The sequence below is a fragment of the Balaenoptera physalus genome (genome assembly GCF_965194825.1).
Source record: "Balaenoptera physalus genome assembly, chromosome: 20".
NCBI lineage: Eukaryota > Metazoa > Chordata > Mammalia > Artiodactyla > Balaenopteridae > Balaenoptera > Balaenoptera physalus.
The window spans coordinates 2368405-2395459 of NC_138901.1; the positions used below are offsets into that span (position 1 = coordinate 2368405).

Consider the following 27055-nt stretch of genomic DNA (forward strand, 5'->3'; position numbering starts at 1 on the left):
TTGTGAGTCACATTTCTCATCTTGTTTTCCCAGTCGTTGCTTGAAGTAAAAGTCCATGAACAGGAAAACACCAAATATTTAACCTAGCTCCAATCCCAGACATTATTGACAATATTTAACGGGTGGAAAAAACAACTAAAATTATATCATAATACACACACACACTTTCTTAGTAACTAAACCGAAAGGATAATTTTTCTATTTCCGTAACTTTAAGGATTGTAATCTCCAGTATGGTGCAGTGAAGCGGTTACAGGGCTAGGAGTCTGAGGCCTATATGCCAAGCTGTCGCTCACTGGCTATGTGCCTTGGACAGGTGACAAAAAATGCACAGGCCTCTGTTCCACGTGTATAACAGGAGCCAGCCTTTTCGGTGCCAGGCCTCTGTGCATTGATGACGGTGCGGCACTGCTACAGGGTCACAATGCTTACACCCTCCAAACTTGCACTTACGGATGACCACGCTACGTGACGTTAACCCAGCCCCCTCGGTACACGTCTCAGATAGCTAATATTTTTATATTTCTTGTTTTAGTTGAAGTATAGTTGATTTACAATGTTGTGTCAGTTTCAGATGTATAGCAAAATGATTCTGTTTTATATATGCATATTTTTCTGATTCTTTTCCATTATAGGTTATTACAAGATATTGAATATAGTTCTCTGTGCTCTACAGTAAATTCTTGTTGCTTATCTATTTTACAAATAGTAATGTGTATCTGTTAATCCCATACTGCTGGGAATTCCCTGGCGGTCCAGTGGTTAGGACTTGGCACTTTCACTGCCGAGGGCCTGGGGTCGATCCTGGCTGGGGAGCTAAGATCCCACAAACCACTCATCCAAACAAACAAACAAACAAACAAACAAACAACTCACACTCCTAATTTATCCCTCTCCCCCGCCTTCTCCCTTTGGTAATCATAAGTTTGTTTTCTACGCCTGGGAGTCTGTTTCTGTTTTGTATATAGATTCATTTGTATTAATTTTTGGATTCCACATCTAAGTGACATCATGTAATATCTGTCTTTCTCTGACTTACTGCACTAGGTGTAATATTCTCCAGGTCCACCCATGCGGCTGCAGATGGCAATATTTCATTCTTCTTTACGGCGGAGCGGCATTCCGCCGCATGTATGCGCCACACCTTCTTGACCCAGTCCTCTGTCGATGGACACGGAGGCGGCGTCCCCGTCTCGGCTACTGCGAACAGCACCGCGCGCCACGAACACTGGGGTGCGCGCACCTTTCCGAGTTAGAGTCTTCTCCAGAGGTACGCCCGGGAGTGGCGCTGCACGATCCCATGGCGGCTCTGTCTTTGGTTTTTAAGGGCCGCCACGCTGGGCTCCACAGCGGCTGCACCCGTCTGCATCCCCACCGACCGTGCAGGAGGCCCCCTTTCCCAGCTCTCTTTTCTCAATCGTCTCCTTAGCCTGCTTCCTCCCTCTGGGTCCTGGGCCCGAGGTCTGCCCCTTTGCTCCCCGCAGGTGCATCTACCAGGTGCATCCACCGTCTCCCCTGCAAACCCAAGCCCCCGGGGGAGGGGCAGCTCAGCACCCTCCGTCTTGGCTTCACGGAAACGTCCAGAGACCGTCGGCCCGTCCGTCCTCCCCCGAGTCAGAGGCCCAATCTCAGCAGAAATCACTTGATTGCTGAAACGTGCCAGCCAGCCGCTGACCCTCTGGGGGGGAGTCGTAACCTTTTGCTGGTCGAGGGTCTGGAATATTCGAGAATCACCAGAGCGCGGGGCGGGGACCGTGGCGCGCGGCCTCCGACCTCCGCTTGTGAACAACGCCGTGTCTGCGAAGCCAGGGAAGCGAGGGCTGCGGGCGAGGGAGTCGCCCTCGGTTCGCCAGCTCCCGGGCTCCCGGGTGGAATCGGAACCGGGCCGAACCTGGAGGGCGGGCAGAGGCCAAGAAAGAGGCAGCCCCTCGGGAGCGGGACGGGGAGGGGGCAAGGGGCGGGGGTCCCGGGAGATGCTGGCCTCCCCGAGGGGCCTCAGTCAACGACACACCACGCGTGCTGCTCGCTGGCAGCGCCGCACCCCTGGGAGTCCCGCCGGGCGGGGCCCACGGGCACAAGACGCCCTCTAGGGTGGGGGAGGGGCGGGGCGGCTCGCGGGTCAACCAGAGGTCACGCCCTCCCCGTGACCTCGCCCCGACCCTAGCGGCTGTGCGCTCTCACAGCTGAAGTTTAAGAGAATTCGCTTCTGTATCACCGTGAATCCCGCCCTCCCCGCAGCGTGATGGAACTCGTTTATTTGGGTCACTTTTACATCTTTCAAGAAAAGTCACATGTTTTGCCCTCCAAGTCTTCCGTGTCTTTTGCAAGATGCGTTCCTACGTAGCACAGAGTTTCCGTTACTAACGTGATAGGATCTATCTTTTAACATTTTCTAATTAATTGTTGCTTGCCTGGAGGAGCAGGGTTCATTTTGCACGTTAGTTTTGAACTCTGCGGAGCTCTCTTGTTCATTCTGATTGGAAAACTTCGGAATTTTCTAAACCATCCGTTAATCTGCTAGATTGACAGTTTTACGATTTCTGTTTTCTAGCAATTCTCACGATTCTCTGAAGTTGAATTCCCGGGATAAATCCCATTGTTCCTGATGCAGTCTCACCCTCTGACTCTTTTATAATATCCGGTTTCTTTTCACAATGCTGTATTAATTGTATCTTTCGTAGTTGGTATTTCCTTCTACAGTCTCCGCTTCCTCCAGATTGCCTTTTTTTCTCCCTGTGTGCTCATTAATTTTAAAAGCACACAGCTAAGCTGTGCTCAGATTTCTGACCTAGAGAAACTGTGAGTTGATTAATGTACCTTGTTTTAAGATGCTACATTTGGGGATGATTTGTTATGCAAAAATGGATAAGGAATACACCAGTTACTTCTGTGTAACTCCCCAAACACTCTAAGCCCTGTAAAGTCAAGACTCTGTATCTTAACCTCCGTTTCCCCAGCTCCTAACCTAGCGTCTGGCCCAATGTAGGAATTTAAGAACAAAAGAAAATGAATTTAATCATTGACAGACTACCCACTACAAAGCTTGTGACTGAATTTCAGTCCAGCCAGGGGGCCGTTCACTATACCCCAGGCACTCAAACACCTCAGAGTGATGTAAGACTTCTCTACCACGCTAAAAGAATCTTCTGATTATGGATTCTTCACAAATGTGGCTTATATCATCGAAGTGACCGAACGGCATTTAAGTCAGGTAGAGTTAATTTTCAGGAGCCTCCCAGGGAAAGTTGCTAAAAACTCCAGAGGACGGTTTCCTTCTTCAGGCCTTTCACAACTTTTGCCCAGACCCCTCTGGTTTCGCTTGAATCAGGATCTTCTCAAAGCAGGCAATTTGGATACATTCAAGTCTGAAAATCGCTGCTTTAGCTAATGCTGATTCTGATTTTACTGTGCATTTCACAGCCGACCACTGCTGACTGATTATCTTCAGCTGACTTGGCAGGAAGACAAGACAAATGGTGGGACTTCAGCCACCACTGGCCACCTCTGGCGACGTGCACCCCACCTGTGTGTGGGGGTGCGTGAACACCCCTGAGAGGTCTGCCTATCACGCATGGGGCTCCCACGAGTGAATTCAGTATTCTGAAAGTATCGCAAGACAGAAGCCAGATGCCATGACAGGGCTAAGGGTCACTTTATGGAAGGAAGGGATGGAGAATATAAGCCCTGAAGTCACACTGCCTGGGTTCAAATCCCAGCTCAGCCACTCAGGAACTCAGGGTCACTGGGTAAATCACTTAACTTCTCTGGCCTCAGAGTTTCCAGCTGTAAAGTGGAAGGTGAAAATAAACGTTCTTCTTTCTCAGGGTCGATGTAAGGATTAAATGTGATAGTCAACACCAGTGGTTCTCAGACTTGAGCCGCATCAGGATCACCCGGACGGTTTGTTAAAACACAGATGGCTGGATCCCACTCCTGGAGTTTCTGATTCCGTAGATCTGGGGAGGATCTGAGAATTCACACGTCTAACAGATCCCCAGCTGATTCTGATGCGTCTGGCAGGGAATCATGAGCCCACAGAAGTGCATAGAACAATGGAACAATGCCCTGCACAGAGTGAGTCCTTGATAAATGTCAGCAATGACTCTTTCTAAATCTTAGTTGTTATACATTGAGTCTGCTTTTAAAATATTCCAATAAAATGACACTTTTGACTCATCTTGATGCTTTCTCCCGCCTGAAAATTATCATGGACATTCTTAAGTCCTCATTTATATGGGAAAAAGATAAACTGAGTTTTCTCAAATGTGTATCACTAGTTTTACTATTTGAAGCAAAATAAGGGGGAGCAGTAAAAATCAGACTGTGATTATATCTTTATTGCCAGTGACACCCTGAGAACTTACTTCCTGGAGGTTTTGTGTTACCATCTCTGCCCATCCACCTCCAGATCATCCCGGTTATCAATAACATCTACTTTCGGGATGAGAGATCACAGAGGATTCCTTGCCTGTCTTTTCGAGAGTCCCTGAAGGGTTTACTGTTTGTGGCTCCTTAAAGGGACCGAAGGAGAGATTTAACACTGCTGATTTAAAACCCAGCCTCAAGCTCTTGCTACACACAACTCCAGTCCTTTCTAACCTCTGGCTGTCCTGCGGGGACTTCTCTGGCTGGCTCCTCATCACGTGTTCTTTGTTCTGACTTTCTGAACCCTGCTGTCTCCTGTTTCCCAAATGAACTAACACAAGGATGACCCTTCTGCTCCCTGGAGTTTAGGCTCCGGCTTCCCAGGCTGACTTGCTGCCTCCAACTTGGGCTCTTCTTGGGCCACGGCTTGCGCTGCCTCCATCCACCCCTTTCTGGATGGGGACGGGGCCCCTGCAGCACAGCCCTCTGCTGCCATCTGGTGGCCAGAGGCTTCCCATTTTTGCCGTGTCTTCACGAGGCACTTGCAGCCTGTACTGTGCTGCTTTCACACCTGGCAGGATTGGAAACTGTGCGTCTAACCATCTCTGCGGTGGTGGGCGGCGAAGACTGGACCTTAATTATGAAGTTTGAGATAAAACGTTTTTGAATAAAAAACTCCCCGGCATTGCCACATTTCCAGTGTGAGATTCATTCTCCTCCAGCTCTGAATTTAAACTGTAAGCTGTCATTCTAATTTCTTTTGACTTTCAATTACACTAAAATGACTGAGAAACTTGCGGTGGCTTTTTAATACAATTCAGTCCTCAATTTTATTTGCTCAGTAGTCTGCTGGATAGGCTTTGTATCTCCTACTGCACGAGAACATCCAGGAAGCCCAAGACAAGATTCTGGAATTTGCATCTTGCAGTAACAATATATGTGTTGATTTAAATGACCGTAAGTCAGATGGAGCCAGTAGGATTTTTTTTAAGATTCTTACCTTGAACTTCAAGATATAAGCAAAGATATACAGACGTGTGGCTCTGTGTAGACAGTTATGTTTATCTCACGCACACATTTCTAATATTCAGAATGAAGGCTTCTAAATGGTGATCCCTGCCCCAAAACGAACAGTCCCAAATTGGGAACCTCATTAAGAAATGGCTTAAGAGGAGCAGATAAATAACTTGACACATAAGAAGAAGATAGGTCACAAAATAACCAAAAGATAATCCAAGATTAACTCAAAACAGCACTAAGAGAAGCCTTCCAATGTGCACACAAAGACCTTCAGAATAAGTTTGCAGACGGATTCTATCAAACTCTGATATAACATCTATATTTTAAAGATCAGAATTTAAAAGATGTGTCTTCTACCTCGATCCGAGTGGACCAGAACCAGGAACCCACCGCCCTCGAGCAGAATATGGAACGTTACCTGTGTATGCAAAATCCACAGAAATGTGTTAAAGATAACTTTTCCACGGAAACCTTTGGTAAATGAATCTATTTTCAACTCACATCTATGCATTAAATCAGTGTTCTCAAAGAGGGATATTTTCTCCCGAGGAGACATCTGACAAAGCAGGTTATGCCAACTCCCAAGTGCGTCTATTCTGATCATAAATTCAGGGACTGCAGACAGAAAGCCCAGAACGTCGCAGACATGAGAACACTGGGTCTCTAATGTGTTCTCAGAATTTCCTTTCTCTGGATGGGATCCTTGGCTTCCGGCATCGTACCTGAATGTTACCCATTTTACTACTGCTAAGACATCCTGCACTTTTTACGCCACTGTGATTCTCAGCTTAGGAGCCGGTGCCGAAACCAACACTGCTTCAGACGTTTATTTCCTTTACCTACTGGATATCTCCACTCAGACGTCTAACGAGGATCTCAAACTTTAAAACTTATTCCCAATCTTTCCCCCACATCCTTAAACCTGAACTTTCATGCTCTTCATCCCATCTGATGTTAATAGAAGATGAGGTCAAAGAGATAATAACTGAGGACAATTCCACCCTTCCAGTAGCTCAGACAAAAAAACTTGGGGCCGGTGACTCTCTTTCCCACAGCGCCATCCTAGCTCTACCTTCAAAACGTTGAGAATCCAACCATTTCTTACCACTTCCTGATTCAACTCATCTTAACCTCTTGCCTAATCAGATGTAGTTGCCTCCTACCAGGTCTTTCTTTCTCCCCCTTCCCCTCCCCACCACTGCATCCCTTTTACGTTCAACACAGCAGCTAAGTTGCTCCTGTTCAAATATATCAGATGATGTCCCTCCTCTACTCAAAACCCTCCCGTGACTTCTGGCCGCACACAAAGTCCACACAATGTCCATCACAGCCCCTGGGGTCTCTCTCTGCGCCCATCTTTTACTAGTGCCCCCAGCTTGATCGGTCCACTCAAGCCTCACAAGTCCTGTTGCTCTCACACAAGCCACACGCCACACACTCTGCCTCGGAGCCTTGGCACTTGCCGTCCCTCTGTCTACACTGCTCGCTCACCAGCTCACCGTCTCAGTGTGGTGTTACCATCACTCACCTGCAACATTCACTTCACTCCAACACTCCTTAGCTTCTTTTTCAGCCTCTAATGCATTATATACATATATATTTTTTAGTAGCTTGTCTCATTCTGCTATATTCAAAGTTCCGTGAGGGCAGAGATTTTTTATTTCAGTTATGTATCCCCAGTGTTTGTAAGTGCTGATTCAAAAGAGGCATGCAATAAAATATCTGTGAATACACGAATGATACACGAAAAGCAATCTTCGCTTAAACCTTAAAGATTCTGGACACCGTTAGAGTTCTCAAGGACTACCTAATGCCTTGGTTTGGGGAAGGTAAATTCTGAAGCATGCATACTTGGTGGTTACAATCACCCTTTTAAAGTTGTATTTCTTTAACCAGCCAAATAAAAGCTAGACTTGCATATATTTGAAGACCAGAACTTCCATTTTTTAGTTTGTAGGAAGATTTATTCTTTCCTTAAAGAGCAAAAGAGCAAGGATGACTTACTTTTTTAGTCTTTACTTCTTACTTTTAAATTTTGAACCATGTTGTGTATATTGCCTATTCATTAAAAATTAAAGCAGGGCTTCCCTGGTGGCGCAGTGGTTAAGAATCCACCTGCCGATGCAGGGGACACGGGTTTGAGCCCTGGTCCGGGAAGATCCCACATGCCGCAGAGCAACTAAGCCCGTGCGCCACAACTACTGAGACTGTGCTCCAGAGCCCGTGAGCCACAACTACTGACCCCACGTGCCACGACTACTGAAGCCCGCGCGCCTAGAGCCCGTGCTCCGCAACAAGAGAAGCCGCTGCAATGAGAAGTCCACGCTCCGCAACGAAGAGTAGCCCCTGCTCGCCGCAACTAGAGAAAAGCCCGCACGCAGCAATGAAGACCCAATGCAGCCAAAAATAAATAAATTTATAAACAAAAAAAAATTAAAGCAAAAATGCCTTTAAACATTAAGAACTATAGTTGACATTAGAATTAAGGGTTTATCAGTTTGTAAAGCTGGACCAAGAACACTTTTGATCTCATTCAGTCACAGACTGATTTCACATACTTCTGATGTGTCTGGATGTAGTCAACGGAAAACAAGTATCAATTACATAATTACTTAATAATGTCAATAGTATAATGTGGCCAAAGAAATTACGAGCCAATACATAAACAAGAGAATTAGCATTCAATATCTTTTCCTACAACTATGTGACGATAAGAATTAGATAACGTGAGGCAGAACAATAACGATATCACACTGTTAATAAAATGACTACAGTATTGTGGTTAATGAGACATAGAAGAATTACAAATAAAAAGAGAAATAAAATTGCAACCCAGGTGAGGGATTCATTTAGCCAGTCTTCAACTAAGAAGGTTACACTATAGTTACAACACAGAACTTGGAAAATCCTATTACCACGAATTTAGATGCAACCTGACAATGAAACTTAAGTGATATCTTGTCTTAGGAAAAAGCACTGGGTTGCAAAAACCTGAAACTGTTAAGTCACAGCTGGAAGCTCAAGAAGTCAAAGCTTGAACACAAAAAAGCAGTCACCTGAACAGCTGCCAGCTTACCCTTTGAGGGCAGATCCAGGTTTTATGCTTATGTTAGCATTTACCGTAATTACGCCCTTGAGCAGTTCCAGGCTTTACCTGGGCAACCTCACCAGCATCACCCACCTCTTAGTCTCAAGTTATCAAGAGGTGAACTTCGGTGACCTGAGATGGCCCTTTTATTGGCAACTGTTGTGACCCTGGGAAGGTCGGTGTGTAGACATGGGATGAATTGGGAGATTGGGATTGACATATATACACTACCATGTGTAAAACAGATAGCGAGTGGGAACCTGCTGTAGAGCACAGGGAGCTCAGCTCGGTGCTCTGTGACGACCTAGATGGGTGGGATTGGGAGGGGGGAGGTCCAAGAGGGAGGGGATATATGTATACATATAGCTGATTCATATGGTTGTACAGCAGAAACTAACACAACATTGTAAAGCAATTATACTCCAATAAAAAATAAAATTACTTTAAATTACTGATTTTTTTTGGAATTCTGTATTTATGCAAGTGTGGTAGCAAGCTTTCTAATCATGTAGTTTTGTGTATGCTATTTTTAAGGTGCTTAAAATTATTAATTTGCTTAATCTGATGAATTAGATTTGAAGAGCTGCTTTAGGTACTTGAGAAAAATTGGTTCATTAAATTTAAAATCTTATCTAAGTGTTAAGAGAATCAATTTATTCAAACATTCTAAGGAAAATGATAAATATGTATTAAATATTTGGGAATAAGTTAATATGTTAAATGTAATAAAATGTAAGTAAAAATGATTGCTTTATATTTTCACAAAATAGATTTGAAATAAAAAGATCTACAAGAATATCTAGTTTAAGATTAAAATATGAATGTGAATTAAAACACAAGTAACTGTCAATGTTCCTCCTTGAACATTCTTGTAAACACCCGACAGATAATAAAAATAAATTACTAACAATTCTAGTGCCAGGTTTTTTCTTCATTTTTGATATGAGACACTCATTATTCGTTTATCGACACTAAATAACAAAGAATCCATTTCATACAAAATGAAGGGTTGTCTTAAGTTTTCAGTTCTTAAAGCTTATTACTAATAACATAATCATATTTATTTTTCTTAAATGGTAGCATAGAGAATTACTTACATATAACACATTAGGAATGAAAAATAAGTAAACTTTTACCTTATAAGAATAGCTGATATAAAAATTTTTCACCTGAGAATAGATTCTTTCATTTTATGTAACATGTTCTTTCAGGAAAGAAAATGAAAAATCAGTGTTAGCAATATTAAAAATACATGAGGGGTAAGCATTTCTATTTTTAAAAAATTAATGCGTATTTATGTTACATAAAAATACAGCATGAGTTTTCCTCAAATTCAGAGCACATTTAGAAGAAAATGTTGTGTGACCAACAGAACAATAAAAGCATGACAACACTTACCCTAAATAGAATTGTGCCCCAATAAAATAGTGTTACAACCACTAACAAAGCATGTCATATTATATGATATTAAAGTACATAAGTATGTAACCTCCTCCTACTAGACTGTAAGATCTTACGTGGTCAAAGTGGATAGTTATTGTTCTGTCCAAAGAACCCATTGCTTGAAACTTGATCACTAAGATGTCTGTTGAATAAAATTACTCTAAAAACATCTTAATGATAAAAATATTGGTTTTAGATAGTTTGGGCCAATTTAAAGGAAAAAAAGGCTTAAAAGAAAACCCACAGCCTTTTACTGAGAACAAACTGGAAGAAAGATTAAGAGCTCACAAAGAGAAATGTAAAGGACGCTCATCATCGTGTTTTTCAGGCCTCGTTCCTAACGCTGCAGACAGACGTTCGCATTATTAGTCATGAACCACGGTCGCTCTGTGAAGTCCAGGTGTTCACTTTTAAGATTTGATTGTGGGTGGAAAATATAAGGCAGGTGATGCGGCTTTTTCTAATTTTTCCTAATATATGTATTTATATTTATTTGTATTGGTACAGAAAAAAAGTTTTGAGATTATAATTTAAGACATTTTGACCTGTACACTGTCAATAAAGATAAATTTCATATTTGACCTGCTGTGCCCTCTTCTTCCCACCCCACTTACCCTTGTTTTCCTAAGTAGTGGTTAAATTATACTTCTGAATAGAAAAAATTCTCTTACTGTGAAAAAATGGGAACAGAACAGTCCTACATTTTAATTAAATTAAAATAAGCTAATTCATGACCAAAATATATTCACTCTAAGTATGTAAAAACTTTTTTAAAAAGTCCTTTTTTAAAAAAAATGCTTACAAGAGCACAATAATAGTAAAGTAACTGAATGAACTTGATAGGAAACATGATTATGACTGGTCAGCAGAGCTACAAAAACACCCCCCCAAAGAGAAACCCTGGGTATTTACATGACTATTAGACACTAAAAGATATCTCTTTACGGCACTGGTTAGCAATGACTTGCTTGGAAAATACAATGTGCTATTCACTAATTTATCTACAAAGGTAAAGATTTTCTTTCCAAGGTTTCCTGACTTGTCTTCATCGTGTAGTACTATAGTTTAAAAGTTACAACTTTTACTAAAGATGGAAAAGCGAGATTCTCAGGTGAAGAACCAAAAGGTAGGTATCATGAGGCAAGTGCCTTGATAATAAAAGATTAAACATACTAGGCCAACTGAATCCTACGAGGGGAAGTAACTTCGCTGTGGGTTGTGGAATCCGACCAGAGGCTGTAAAACAGCTCATTTAGATTAGTTAGAAGACAGACCTCTGAGACGGCGGGTAACGTACCTGCAGTGTTAGCAATGTGGCCAAAGCGACAGAGGAAGATGCCAGTCATGTACCTTGTACCGAGGCTGAGAAAGGTGCACTATTGTACGTCAGCTGCTAGAGCCTAAAGGCACAGCTGTCTGATTACACGGGACGGCGACAACTGAAGTTTCACCTGCGTTAGTTAGTAGCTTCATTAAAGGGTGTAGGAGCAAGAGGGAGGAGATATGGGAACATATGTATACGTGTAGCTGATTCACTCTGTTATACAGCAGAAACTAACACACCATTGTAAAGCAATTATACTCCAATAAAGATGTTTAAAAAAAAAGGTTTGTACTGCCCCAGAAAAATATCAATTTATATTAAAAACCAACAGAAATACTATGTTTTCTCTGCTACCATAATAAAAACGATCTCAAGTAAAAAAAAAAAAAAAAAAGGGTGTGGACCTTTAGAGGAGCTCAGCGCCAAACCCTTCTGCTGTGGCTGCTGTTCTTTAAGACTCTTCGTAACGCAATAAACACACGCCTAATATATTTGTTTTCACAAAGTTAATAACTTTCACTCGTCTGGTTGAAATATAATGTCCACTAGTAGGATTTATATTATAGTATACCTATAGTCCACACGTGGGATCTACAAGGAAATATTTCTAAGACTATCTTAACTGTAATCTTACTTCAACTCTGTCAGAGAGTGAAATTCTGGTTTCTTATTAAAGAGAATTATGTATAGTTTACTTATCCTTAATTTAACGCCCAAAAGCTTATTTACATTCCACCACGTTCCAAAGTGAATCTGAGATGAGTAACTAAATAAGTCTACACGGTGATATAGTTAAAACTCTATAAAGGAGAGAGATATTCAAATAATACAGTTTATTTCTAGAATAAAAGAAAATGTGTCCTTTGGAAGGAAGATGACAAAAAAAATTTCTATCTTCCACGAGGGATGGAGGAGAAGGTATGGCTTAATTCTTGTAGCTCTAGATGTCTGTCATTCTAGCCACAAACAGTCAAAGAATCAGACTATTACATAATAAGATTCTACACATGGTCTTCCACAATAATGGAAACACCTCTGAATTTTACCGTAAGCAAAAGAACTGTAACAAGAGCACTGTACCTGAGTTACTTATGCCTAAAATCACCTAACGGAACAAGGTCTCGTTTCAGTTATTCTGGCTGATGAGTGCCACCCAGTGAATGTCACTTCCTGCAGACCTCTAAGTGCACTGAGGCTGTCCAGTGTTCAGCTTTTAGGACGCCAACTTCCATTGTTTCTTTTAGAAATTAAAAAGGAGAAGCAAACTTTTGCTTTATGCCTCTGTTCTATGTGTTATTTATGTATTCGTTTTTTATTTAGACTGGGGTATTACATACTTATGTAACAAGATGGTATAAACTTAAAAGATAACTGTTCAAAATAAAATGATTCTATCACTATTTCTTCAAATCATAAAATCACAAGCACTGTTTCTGAAAAGTGAAAAAGTACATATTCAACTTCACATACACACTACAGTGCAGCATACTTCAGATACAAACGTGCAGTTTCACTGCATTATACACAAGTCTTATTTGAAGAAAAGCAAAACACACAACCAAAAGCATTTCAATTAACGAAGTCAGGAAAATCCCACGTGCTTTCATGGTTCTCCAATTACCGTTCAAGCAATAAACGTTTAAACCAAAGTTAAAATAAAGTGAAAAAGAAAGAAATGCAGTAAGCAGACTGAGCAACACAAATTCAAAATACTACTCTGTCTTCCTGTGTTCTCTCCCACCAAAGTGTGCTGTTCGGAGTACCACAAGTGTTATCTTCTTCCTCTTGTTCTTTAGTGAGTTCTACAAAAACCTAAACGAAAATAAATAAATGAATACAATATTCTGTTGTGAAATTATCTTACAAAAATTTTAACTAAATCAACAATGGCATAAGGCTATACCTAATTACATTAACCATTCAAGTATCAAGAGATATACTGCCATTATTTAAACAGAATAATCTCCACTAATCCCACAAAAAGATGAATGTTACTTTAGAGGATTAATAGATTATTTGTTTTTTGATTAATATATTAAAGTAGCATCATAAAAAATATTTATAAGTATTTAAGCAATGTAATTTCAGATGTGCTAATCTGAAATACCACCCATCATGACTCATTTTCTTCAAACTGAAGAAAAAATACTGAGCTATTCAAAATAAGCAGATGGAGAACCTCAAGTTGTTTAAAATTTACAAAGTTTAGGAATATTCTAAAGCGATTGGTCTCTGGCTCACAATCTCCTTCCCTGCCCAATATATACCTAAACGATTAGATACTGGACACCTTCTTCTACAGAATAACTTTTTAAATTTAACTTTATAGTACCTGTTCCAATGTCGCTTGAGAAAAGCTGTATTCTTCAATGGCAAAAGTATGTTTAGCTGTTAACATATAAAAATAATATTCCACGTATTAATATTTTTAAGTAATAAAATGGCAATAACTTCTGAGTGGCTAACCATCTGTTTTTTTTTGTTGTTGTTGTTTTACTCTCTATAATCAACTCACTTCAATGTAAAGCTGCCAATACAGGTCACTTTCCTCTATCTGCTTCCTTTCTCTCCCAGCCGCCCGATTCTCTACGGCCCTAAGCGCAACGTATCTCATGGGACGGCCTTGCCTTATGCACCTGTTCCAAGCAGCTCCTCTTTCCCTCCTTTCTTCTTCTTCCTCATTTACTCCTGTTTTCATGTTTCTTTTGCTCCTGCTCTCTCTCTCCCATCCCCCAGTCCCAGTACCGTCCATTCTGGACTTTCTTACACTAGATTCTAGATATTATTGGTCATGTGTCCATATGCTTTTCTATATTTATTTTAGGTCCGTTTGCATTCTGTTCCAATATCAAATTTCTGGTTTTCTATTCATTCCTTTAATTCTCCCTCATTACTTCAAATGTTCTCTTTAATCATAAAGGAAACACTAGGAGGGAATTCCCTGGTGGTCCAGTGGTTAGGACTCTGTGCTCTCACTGTGGAGGGCACGGGTTCAATCCCTGGTCGGGGAACTAAGATCCCACAAGCTGCGAGGCGCAGCCAAAAAAACAAAAAAAGTATATTTAATGAAGGAACACTTTTTTTTTCTTTTAAAAAGAAAGCACCAGGAAGTTTCATAGTTTACAAATGCCGTAAAATAACCTGTACGTGAATACGTGCCCCATCCAGGAGACTGCCTCTCTCTGCTGGTGAGGTATCTTTATCCCACCTAACATTTATTTTTAAAATGCCAAGATCCAATAAACTTCTTTAAAGTTTAGATTTAGGAATGCCTACCCTCTTGCACTATGAATTCTCCTCTCCCTTCTCTGCCTGCCACTGGAGTCTTGCTACCATTGCTACCTCTCTGGTCTAATACAAAGGAAGGATTCACGAAATCCAGTGCTCCCACTTCTGGACTGAACTAGTGAGGGCTAATTAGGATGAACTTTCTCAGAGATGCAACGTGAAAAACCGCGGTGATGTCCAGAGTGAAAGGTTTACACTACAATACAGTTAATCTACAAAATCCCTAGCGTATGAGTATTTACCTACAGTTTAGATTAAATTAGTAAAAGGTCATCTTCTTACTTACCATAGTTTCTACAGTAAACTTGAGTCCCAACTTCTAAACTTTTAAATAAAATTCTTTAATAATTCGAAAGCTACCTCATAATGTTTTTCAAATATTACTTACCTTCTTCCAGCTTAGAAAAAGATTGTGAAAGGGACTGAACATCTTCCTTAGGAATTTTATAAGCCAAAATAGAAGAAAAACTGAAAGCAAAGATAAAATACAGGTAAATTCAAAATAACTACTATGCATTCTGAAGCTAAAGTTCAACATTTTGAAAGTTCAAAATATAACTTATTTTGATACTTATTTAGATAAAAAGTATTTTAAATCTTAAAATATTTCCATGCACAATAAAATAACTCTCTCATTGCTCCTGGATAAGAACTTTAAAAACTTTAAATACTATTACATGTTGAAAGATCTAACATTAAAAATAAGTTAGCTTCATAAAACTCCATTCATCAAACTACATTAGTCCAATATTGGTTATACTACATTTTTTCATTAATCCTTAATACAATAACCAATTTTTACGATTATTGCTGTACAAAGAAATGTAACTAAATTTTAAAAATCTTTACCTTTCCTGACGGCTTGCATTTGGGAAAATATGCTGAATTTCTCTTTGAAGATGGTCTACTTCTAGGTTTTCTATCCACTCCTTTAATTTGATTTCCAAAAAGTATCCTTTTCCAAATTTACTCTTCAGATGTTGGACTGTCCCAATACATCTGTAGTAATTTTTAAAAGGAAGTACAGATATAAGATAACCTGACAGTTTTGAAGATAATTTCTCACTTAAGAATGATTTAAATAAAATTCCTACGTTGGAATACTTGTCAATTTATATAAAAGTTGCAAATATAAGAGATAATACAGAGTCTTCATATACCCCTCCCCCAATTTCAGTTTCCCTAATACTGTCATCTTGTATTACCACGACACATTTGTCAAAATTAAGAAACCAACACTGGTATATTATTACTGAGTTTATTGCCTTTACTTGGACTTCACCGGTTTCTCCACTAATGTCTTCCTTCTGCCCCAGGATCCACCCAGGATCCCACTGTGCTGTGTGGTCACACCTCCTCAGTCTCCACTGCTCGGGGACAGTTTCTTATTCTATCCTTCTTGGTCTTGGTCATGACTTGGACCAGCAGTTTTGAGAACTGTTTTTGTAGACTGTCCCTCAATTTGGGGTAGTCTGATGTTTTTCTCATGATTAGACTGGGGTGTGGGTTTTTGGAGCCAAGAACACAGAGCTGAAGTACTTTCTCATCACGTCTCAGGGGGCATGTGGTGACCACGTGGCCCTGCCTGGTTAGGGGGGTATGTGTCCCATTTCTCTGCTGTAAAGTTACTATCCACCCCTTCCCATACTTTAGGATACAGACTGGCTAAGCCCAGACGATACTTGGGAGATACTACACAATCTGGCATCTTTCTGTAAAGAGATGTGTCTCTACTCCCACATTTATTTACTTACTCCATCGCTTACCTATATGAGTATGAACTCGTATATTTATTTTATACGCTGGGTTACAATCCCATACAATGCCTACCAATTTTTAAAAATAGCAAATATCATGCCTGAAAATAACACTCTCAGTTGTTGAATAATTAAGCCAATTCCAAATGCAGAGTGGCTGGCCAATTTTTGGAAAAAATTAACATATTTCCAAGTGATTCTACAGAAAGCTGACAAAACAAGGCAGCATTTTTTAACATTTAAGCTAATGTGTATTATTATAAGTTTCTGAAATGACGGCGTTCAAAATCCAGACGCGTGCCCCGCCCTGCACCCCTACCCCCTCCGCGGCAAACAGCCACCTTAGCCGCCCAGACACCAGGATAGCCACTCGGTCACAGACGGCCTCCACCTCCTCCATGCAATGAGTGGCCAGGATAGCTGCCCGCATTTTATTGTTAAACGCAGCTCTAATTGCGCTCCTACAAGATATAAATAAAACGAGAAGAAGGGAAGGTGGCACCTGAACGTTCATGAAAACACCTGAGTTTTAAAAATCCAACTATTTGGTTAATTTAAATTTATCAAATATCATTGCTATAATTAGTATATCCTGCCCAACTGTGATTCTTCTATCCCAACTCATTTTACCTTATTTTTGAAAGCTTGTCAAATGGAAAGAAAGTTCACGATTTCAAGCGTTTCTATGGGTTAAAAGTATGCTAACCAACCGATTACAGAAACCGATGGCTTTTCATGTTATAACAAAAATAGCCACAGAATCATAGGGAAACCTTAACATGCATCACATTTTATAGACGTGGAAATCTAGGCTCAAAGAGTTGGTCAAACAATTATGAGTGCCTAGAAAGAGAGTTCCAATGGACATTTAAGACAATACTGTTACGTGATGTTTACTTACATATGTTATTTTATACATGAAAAAAACCTTTAAAAAACTATTCAGACACCAGTACTCTCATTTTTGTCCTGGCACACATAATATACTGTTAACAGCTGATGAAAAATATGACCAGGTTTAAAAAGTTTAAGGGGATCTCGAGAAATTTTTAATTACGATTTTTCCTCTTGTGCAGGATTTTTAATCGATACGTGTATGTAACTAACACGAAACCGCCCGTGATGATGCTACAGCACAATGGGTCTCAAGCGTCCCTGACGTCATACTTACCACATGTGCTGTTTGGCTTTAGGGTCCATACCTGTGGATGGTTCGTCTAGCAGAGTAACGGGAGGGTTCCCCAGCATACTCAGAGCAAAACACAGCTGGATGGAAAGAAAACGGAGTGCGGGGAGGCTATAAGAAACTCTATCAGGTGGACCTAGAGTCTGTCATACAGAGTGAAGTAAGTCAGAAAGAGAAAAACAAATACCGTATGCTAACACACATATATACAGAATCTAAAAAAAAAAAAAAAAAAAAAAAAAGGTTCTGAAGAACCTAGGGGCAGGACAGGAATAAAGACACAGACGTAGAGAATAGACTTGAGGACACGGGGAGGGGGAAGGGGAAGCTGGGACGAAGTGAGAGAGTGGCATGGACATACATACACTACCAAATGTGAAATAGATAGCTAGTGGGAAGCAGCCACATAGCACAGGGAGATCAGCTCAGTGCTTTGTGACCACCTAGAGGGGTGGGATAGGGAGGGTGGGAGGGAGACGCAAGAGGGAGGGGATATGGGGATATATGTATACGAATAGCTGATTCACTTTGTTATACAGCCGCAACTAACACAACAATGTAAAGCAATTATACTACAATACAGATGTTAAAAAAAATAAAAAATAGAATGTGAAAAAAGAAAAGAAGAAAAAAAAAGAAACTCTACCAGGCACCAGACTATACACACACTTGTCGTTTAATAAAAGTACCTTTCGCTTGATTCCTGCAGGTAGTTTCTTTACCGTTTTCTGGAGATGTTCTTTTAAATCAAGTGCATTTGTTATTCTGCAAAATACACAATACAAAATGAGTGCACCATGATGCACATAAATACAAATATAAAGTGATCACTGACACTGTTTTTTTCCTAGAACAATTACTCTGTTGAAGCTCACTTTAAATAAATTAATATCTTGATTAAAAGGTTCACTTTAAAATAGGTTTCATGACATTTATAGGTACATTCATTCTGTATTTATAAATAAAAATTTTTCATTTTCACGGCTGTCATAATTTGGTAAAGAATATATGAAAAATTAATGATCTTCTTCTATGAAAATTATGATCCACGGAAATGCCTGTTATGAAATTTTAAAGCCGTGGCATGTAAACCTTTCTCCAGGTAACAAAAGGGTTCTAGAGACAATTATTTTACCGAATTATGACCTCGTTCATGTCACTGGCACTCATTCCTTTCACAGCTCCATAGATTTCAAAATGTTCCTGCAATGTAATCTCTGGCCACAGTGGGTTTATCTGAGGACAGTAGCCCATACACTTTACGGAATCATCATCTCCAGCTGGGTCTGAAGAATAGTCTCCTAGAAATACCTGCAGAAATATAAACCGAGTGTAATGACTATTTTTGCTTAACTTACATCGTAAAGGAAGTGGCAAGTGGGTTAATTCAAACTCCTTCCAAACTCCTGACTTCCTAAAGTCAGGGTCACAGCAGGTCAGATTCTCACCCCTTTCTGATGAAGAAACAACACACGTGGCTGCGTCAGAGATGAGTGACATGGCCAGAAAAGGTGGCCACGGATGCAGGGTTGGGTGGGAAGGCAAGGTCCGTTTTAACCAGGAGGATCAGGGGGCCCCACGGAAAGGTGATTTTTGAGCCAAGGGAACAAGTGAATTTGATCATCTGGTTTTCTATGGGTAAGGAATAGCCAACATAAGGGATACCTAAGGTAAAAGGAAAAGAGTAAAGTGTGCCTGGCATTTTCCAGCAAAGCAATGAGCCAGCATGGCTGGTGTGAAGGAAGCAGGTTCCTGTGATCAAAGGCTAGCTGACGGCAAGGTCAAGATTAGCTCCTCTATTTCCTGAGGTTAATACAACGGGCTTCTATTAAGTCAGTGGACAAATCACCCATGCTTGTAATCAGCATAAAAGCAGAAATACTGTACCTGTGTGTGTTCTGCATGTGTGTATGCAAATTTGACTATGTACATTATTCTCACAGGTAACCAAAAAGATCATAATTTGATCAAGCTGTCCTAAAAAATTAATACTAAAAACATGAAATTTGAGCATCAACATCCCATTTGTCACTAAGAAATTTATTTTAATTAAAAATATAAATCATATTCAATATATCCCACACCGTTATACCATACCTGGCCTGAAGTTGGTTCTATATCACCAACCAGAATATTAATAATCGTGCTTTTGCCTGCACCATTTGGACCCAATAGTCCCAAGATCTCTCCTAAAGAAATTAAAAGAAAAATTGTCATATGTAAATCAAACTAAAAAATGAAAATTACCCTTCCAGAAAAGTTATTCAAGAAAAAATAATTAAATACCAGCCTTTTTTCACACAGAAGGAGACATATTTATTTGCCACTTTCTTTATTTTTCTTGTAAGAAAAAAATCTTTCTTGTCTTCATATTCTTTATGCAAATTGTTGACCATAATGGCTGGCTTCTAATAAGGGAAATAGGATTTAAAAAAAGAGTTATAAATCAGATATCCACCATTCAATGACAGGCCGTACACAGCTCATGGCCATATCGTAAGAACTATATTTGCTAATAAGGGGTACTGCATAGATAACTGTCCATTTATGACGGGAATAATGGCTTGTTCAAAAGAAAGTGGACATATTTTTTCAAAGACAGGCTTCTTGGCGATCGATTCATATAAGGGGACAATTTTCGAGGCTAACCCTGTGCAGAGGGGCTGCTCACTGCTCACCGCACGCGGCTCAGCAAGAGAGACTGAGTTACCTCCTCGTGGTGCTGGCAGCTCAGCAATTCTTTGACCTTCACCCTTTCAGCTCTGACATCTTCATCTTCATCCTCACTGTTTGGTGGTTCTGGAAACTTCCTACTTTTGGACTTTGTTGTAAGGGTCCTGAAAGTATAAATAGATTTTCAAGTAATTAAAATGGTAAGAAATTGAAGCACTACATAGAGAAAAGACTGAAAAAAATATAGCAACATGTGCTCTGTTATCGGAGATCAGTTATCTCTTAAAGGTAGAAATTACAGAGCTATTTTTCACTCACTGGCATCATTTGGATGATATTATCTAAATTCATTCATTTATTCAACAATTATTTATAACCAGTATATGTCAAGCACTAGCTCACAGAAAGATAAAAAAGATTAAAAAAAAAAAACAACACAGACCCTGCTCTCAAAGAATTTACGTCTTGGGTGTACATGAGATGACCCAGGCAGCGTGGACGGAGAGGCTGAAGTCAGCATCTGAAGCAACACCATAAAGGTGGGCAGAGGAAAGAGTGCTTCCAAAGGAAATTCTGAAGTACTATTAAGAGAGATAAAGAGGCAAATAGAAGTTGACATTATGGGGAAAAAAAAAAAGAATGAAAGAGGAGAAAAGTTTAAGGGAAGAAGTCAGTCACATTTAAGGTAGTAGATCAGTTAAAGAGGGTGAGCCTACTTTACCAGACAGAGAGGAGCCATTAGTTACCTTACCGCAAACAGGAGCAGTCAAGAGGTGAGGGCAGGAGCCAGATGGCAGGAGTTAGGGAGTGAATGGGATGTGAGAAAGGAGGTGACAAACTGGAGGTGGAAGCTTTCTGGCTATAAAAGGAAAGAGACTGTCTTTTCTCCATTGTATATTCTTGCCTCCTTTATCAAAGATAAGGTGACCATATGTGCGTGGGTTTATCTCTGGGCTTTCTATCCTGTTCCATTGATCTATATTTCTGTTTTTGTGCCAGTACCATACTGTCTTGATTACTGTAGCTTTGTAGTATAGTCTGAAGTCCGGGAGACTGATTCCTCCAGCTCCGTTTTTCTTTCTCAAGATTGCTTTGGCTATTCAGGGTCTTTTGTGTGTCCATACAAATTGTGAAATTTTTTGTTCTACTTCTGTGAAAAATGTCAGTGGTAGCTTGATAGGGATTGCATTGAATCTGTAGATTGCTTTGGGTAGTATAATCATTTTCACAATGTTGATTCTTCCAATCCAAGAACCTGGTATATCTCTCCATCTATTTGTATCATCTTTAATTTCTTTCATCAGTGTCTTATGATTTTCTGCATACAGGTCTTTTGTCTCCTTAGGTAGGTTTATACCTAGGTATTTTATTCTTTTTGTTGCAATGGTAAATGGGAGTGTTTTCTTAATTTCACTTTCACATTTTTCATCATTAGTGTATAGGAATGCAAGAGATTTCTGTGCATTAATTTTGTATCCTGCTACTTTACCAAATTCATTGATTAGCTCTAGTAGTTTTCTGGTAGCGTCTTTAGGATTCTCTATGTATAGTATCATGTCATCTGCAAAGAGTGACAGCTTAACTTCTTCTTTTCCGATTTGGATTCCTTTTATTTCTTTTTCTTCTCTGATTGCTGTGGCTAAAACTTCCAAAACTATGTTGAATAATAGTGGTGAGAGTGGGCAACCCTGTCCTGTTCCTGATCTTAGTGGAAATGATTTCAGTTTTTCACCATTGAGGATGATGTTGGCTGTGGGTTTGTCATATATGGCCTTTATTATGTTGAGGTAAGTTCCCTCTATGCCTACTTTCTGGAGGGTGTTTATCATAAATGGGTGTTGAATTTTGTCGAAAGCTTTCTCTGCATCTATCGAGATGATCATATGGTTTTTCTCCTTCAATTTGTTAATACGGTGTATCACATTGATTGATTTGCGTATATTGAATAATCCTTGCATTCCTGGGATAAACCCCGCTTGATCATGGTGTATGATCCTTTTAATGTGCTGTTGGATTCTGTTTGCTAGTATTTTGTTGAGGATTTTTGCATCTATGTTCATCAGTGATATTGGTCTGTAGTTTTCTTTTTTTGTGACATCTTTGTCTGGTTTTGGTATCAGGGTGATGGTGGCCTCATAGAATGAGTTTGGGAGTGTTCTTCCCATATACAATGGAGAAAAGACAGCCTCTTCAATAAGTGGTGCTGGGAAAACTGGACAGCTACATGTAAAAGAATGAAATTAGAACACTCCCTAACATCATACACAAAAATAAACTCAAAATGGATTAAAGACCTAAATGTAAGGCCAGACACTATCAAACTCTTAGAGGAAAACATCGGCAGAACACTCTATGACATAAATCACAGCAAGATCCTTTTTGACCCACCTCCTAGAGAAAGGGAAATAAAAACAAAAATAAACAAATGGGACCTAATGAAACTTAAAAGCTTTTGCACAGCAAAGGAAACCATAAACAAGATGAAAAGACAACCCTCAGAATGGGAGAGATTATTTGCAAATGAAGCAACTGACAAAGGATTAATCTCCAAAATTTACAAGCAGCTCATGCAGCTCAATATCAAAAAAACAAACAACCCAATCCAAAAATGGGCAAAGACCTAAACAGACATTTCTCCAAAGAAGATATACATATTGCCAACAAACACATGAAAGAATGCTCAACATCATTAATCATTAGAGAAATGCAAATCAAAACTACAATGCGATATCATCTCACACCGGTCAGAATGGCCATCATCAAAAAATCTACAAACAACAAATGCTGGAGAGGGTGTGGAAAAAGGGAACCCTCATACACTGTTGGTGGGAATGTAAATTGATACAGCCACTATGGAGAAAAGCATGGAGGTACCTTAAAAAACTAAAAATAGAATTATCATACGACCCAGCCATCCCACTCCTGGGCATATACCCTGAGAAAACCATAATTCAAAGAGTCATGTACCACAATGTTCATTGCAGCTCTGTTTACAATAGCCAGGACATGGAAGCAACCTAAGTGTCCATCGACAGAAGAATGGATAAAGAAGATGTGGCACATATATACAATGGAATATTACTCAGCCATAAGAAGAAACGAAATTCAGTTATTTGTAGAGAGGTGGATGGACCTAGAGTCTGTCATACAGAGTGAAGTAAGTCAGAAAGAGAAAAACAAATACCGTATGCTAACACATATATATGGAATCTAAAAAAAAGAAAATGTCATGAAGAACCTACGGGCAAGACGGGAATAAAGACGCAGACCTACTAGAGAATGGACTTGAGGACACGGGGAGGGGGAAGGGTAAGCTGGCACAAAGTGAGAGAGTGGTAGTGTATATATGGACATATATACACTACCAAATGTAAAATAGATAGCTAGTGGGAAGCAGTCGCATAGCACAGGGAGATCAGCTCGGTGCTTTGTGACCAGTTAGAAGGGTGGGATAGGGAGGGAGGGAGGGAGGGAGGGAGACGCAAGAGGGAAGAGATATGGGGATATATATATATGTATATCTGATTCACTTTGTTATAAAGCAGAAACTAACACACCATTGTAAAGCAATTATACTCCAATAAAAACGTTAAAAAAATAAAAAATATATGTATGATCAAAAAAAAAAAAAAGGAAAGAAGGGATAAGAGCCAGAGAGGGACTCAGGTTTCAATGTGATTGATGAGTTCTGACATGTATTACTTTGTTTTATATGGGAGGAAGGCGACCTCCTCCCAAAGGGAAATATACCCTAATAAGATCTAAAAGGGAAAGACACAGAAAGAGAGAGCTGACTGAGCAACATCTTTAAGCAGACAGAACACAGGAAGACTTGGATAACAAGGGGGACACCTTCCTCTGGGGCTGGGGAAAAGCAAAAGAGACGAAAGATGTGGACAAGTGTGTACACATTTTATAATTTATAATCAGGTGCTTCTGTTTCCTGAGACAGATGGCAAGATCATCCACTGAGAAGTAAGAAGTGAGGTGAGCTGAGGTGACTCTGAGAATCTGAGGGATAGAAAGAAGGCCTGCGAGAACTACGGAAAAGAAAAAGATAGGAAGGTGCTGAGTAGGTAAAGGCGTAGGGTTGCCAAACAGCGTTACAACAGAGCTGAGTGTCTACGGGATGAGTATGTGGCATCATCAGTGGCTCTGATGCAAACAGAGCATGAAGTAGAACAGAGATGAAAGTCACTGGCTTGGAGAAAATCAGAAGCTGAGGGGTTACGGTGTTGGAAGGGTTATCCGTGTGTATGCTGATTATCTCCCCCAAAACGAGAGCAGGAATAAAGGCAAAGACGCAGAAGGAGAGCCAGAAACTCTGCCTCAGTGGATGAGAGGCGGGTCCAGTGGCTAGTGAATAACCACTACACATTTACCAATACTTTCCAGTTTTCTCCAGAATGTGAATATTCAGCAAATAAACAAATACGTGAGAAATATAAAAAAGAAATTCAGAACCAATTTAGTACCAATAGCTATATTTCAAGAAATAACTCTTCTTCGAATTTAAAACATCCTTTGAAAAAAAATGCACAGACTTGGAGAAAATATTTTAAAATATATCTGATAAGAGATAAATGGGCAAAGGATTCAGACTGACATGTCTCCGAAGTAGATATAAAAATGAACAATAAGCACATGAAAAGACACTCCACATCATGAATCATCAGGGAAGTGCAAATAAAAACCACAATGAGACACTAACGTGCACCCACGAGAATAGCTAAAATCAAAAAGACAATAACACATATGGGAAACAACGTGACGAAAACAGAACCCTCATCCACTCCTAGGAGTAAAATGGTGCAGTCACTGTGGAAAACAGTCTGGCAGTTCTTGAAAAGGTTAAACATAAAGCTACCACAATGACTCATCAATTCCACGCCTAGGTATCCTCCCCAGAGAAATGAAAATATACGTCCACGCAAATACTTGCACTCAAATGTGCATCGTAGCATGACCCACACTAGCCAAAAAGTGGCAACAGCTCAAATGCCAATCAACCGATAAATAGATCAAGTGTGGTATATCCATACCATGTAATATTACTCTGCAAAAACAAACAAACAAAAAGGTAATGAGGTACTGCTACATGTTACAACGTGCATGAACTTCCAGAACATTATGCCCAAGTAAAAGAAGCCAGACAAGAAAAGACCCCATCTTGCATAATTCCATTTAAATGAATGTGTAAAATACGCAGATCTATGGAGACAGAAGGTAGATTAGTGGTTACATAGGGCTGGGGACCAGCTGAGGGGGGGAAGGATGTGACCAGCAGACACAACGTTTCTTTTTGGGGGTGATGGAAATGACCTACAATCAGATTATGGTGATGGCTGCACAACTCTGTCAATATATTAAAAAAAAAAAAATTAAAATTTTAAAAAATTAAACCTGAAATTAAAAAAACTGACCTGAAAAAGGGATCCTTTCTTAATGATCTGCCTCCATATTTTTTCTCGTAGTACTGTAAGAGGAAAAGCCACAGCACACACTGCAGGTAAGGCTAAAAGAAAAACAGGTTACAGCTCGTGACTGAATCATTTGGGGTTTTTTTTTTCCCCCGTGTACCAACAGAACCAAAACCACATACATCAGGTTCCTTACCATCACCAAAAAAATTCATCACAATTTTTTTTTGCATGTCATACAATGAGTTAAGAATAAATGTTAATGGACATATATACACTACCAAATGTAAAATAGATAGCTAGTGGGAAGCAGCCTCATAGCACAGGGAGATCAGCTCGGTGCTTTGTGAGCACCTAGAGGGGTGGGATAGGGAGGGTGGGAGGGAGATGCAAGAGGGAGGAGATATGGGGATATATGTATACATATAGCTGATTCATTCTGTTATACAGCAGAAACTAACTCGACATTGTAAAGCAATTATACTCCAATAAAGATGTTGAAAAAAAAAAAGAATAAATGTTAATACAAACCAAGGTAGATTTTTAGTAAAATGATCCTTCACATACTTTTCTACCTCTGTGAAGTTCATCTGTTGTCAGCTTCATAAATTAGAATTTTAAAAAAGCTTTGTTTTTGCTTCTATGGAAGCCAGAATTATCATTAAATAGAATTAATGACATGAATAAAACAAGTACATTAAAGTGGATGTATTCAGTAAGTGAAATGCACATTAGCTAGCATTGACTAACACACTTGACTTCTTATGCACCTTCATTTTTATGCAACGGGGTAAAAACTAAAAAGAGAGTTAAACTCACATGACCAAACCACCCATAAGGTAGCATGCGAACACGGTCATTTCTTACCGATATAACGGCCACCAAAAGACTGTCCCATGGGTTGTAGGTGTCTTCTGCTTGTTGAATATTCTTCCAAGAAATCTAAGGCAAAAAGTTTTGAAAATTTATATGTGGCTGTGATACTGTGATATAATGAAATGTGGTCTTTGACCACAGTTCCTGGCCCAGAACTTCTAAAACCCTTGGAATTTCCTGAGTGACAGAGGGGACAGGAGTGTCTCGCGCTGTATAAAACAAGCCCCTCTCAACCTCAGCTGAGTCTACGCTAACGAGGGGACTCTCAGGGGAGGACGGAGGCTGACTGACAGAGGACCAGCCGGACTAGAGAGCTGGAACTTCCCGCCCCAGGTGCCACCACCAGGGAGGGGAGAAGAGTGCGGAGACTGGTTAGCTCATCTTGCCCAAGTCACGGGACCTCCACAAAGCCTCTAACACGGGGCTCAGAGAGCATGCTCACGTGGGAGGACGGCTCACTCCCTTCAGGAGCTCTGCCCTTGGGACCCTTCTGGACCCTGCCCTGCGGCCCTCTCCACCTGGCTGTTTATTTGTGCATCCGTCACAGTACGCCGGGAAGAGTAAACCAAGTGCTTCCCCAAGTTCTGGGAGCCAGTTCTAGAGCAAAGTACTGAC

At 40.1% G+C, this 27055-nt stretch overlaps 1 protein-coding gene across 8 annotated transcripts in view; it reads right to left on the reverse strand.

The window, feature by feature from the left end:
• Nucleotides 1-9392: 9392 nt before the first annotated feature.
• Nucleotides 9393-27055, reverse strand: part of ABCA5 (ATP binding cassette subfamily A member 5) — a 65475-nt gene continuing 47812 nt past the window's right edge. For 7 of the 8 annotated variants that reach the window (XM_082442927.1, XM_082442922.1, XM_082442926.1 and 4 more), the window contains 13 exons: nt 26432-26506; nt 25568-25659; nt 20182-20308; nt 19762-19879; nt 19569-19660; nt 18607-18782; nt 18161-18236; nt 17457-17551; nt 16627-16746; nt 15378-15527; nt 14917-14996; nt 13573-13628; nt 9393-13052 (listed from right to left, as the gene is read on the reverse strand). In XM_082442927.1, coding sequence (XP_082299053.1) covers nt 12945-13052; nt 13573-13628; nt 14917-14996; nt 15378-15527; nt 16627-16746; nt 17457-17551; nt 18161-18236; nt 18607-18782; nt 19569-19660; nt 19762-19879; nt 20182-20308; nt 25568-25659; nt 26432-26506 — 1365 coding nt within the window. In that variant the 3' untranslated portion in view covers nt 9393-12944. Of the gene's footprint in view, nt 13053-13572; nt 13629-14916; nt 14997-15377; nt 15528-16604; nt 16747-17456; nt 17552-18160; nt 18237-18606; nt 18783-19568; nt 19661-19761; nt 19880-20181; nt 20309-25567; nt 25660-26431; nt 26507-27055 lie in introns of those variants that run through there. The other variant, XR_014257826.1, reaches the window with a different exon arrangement.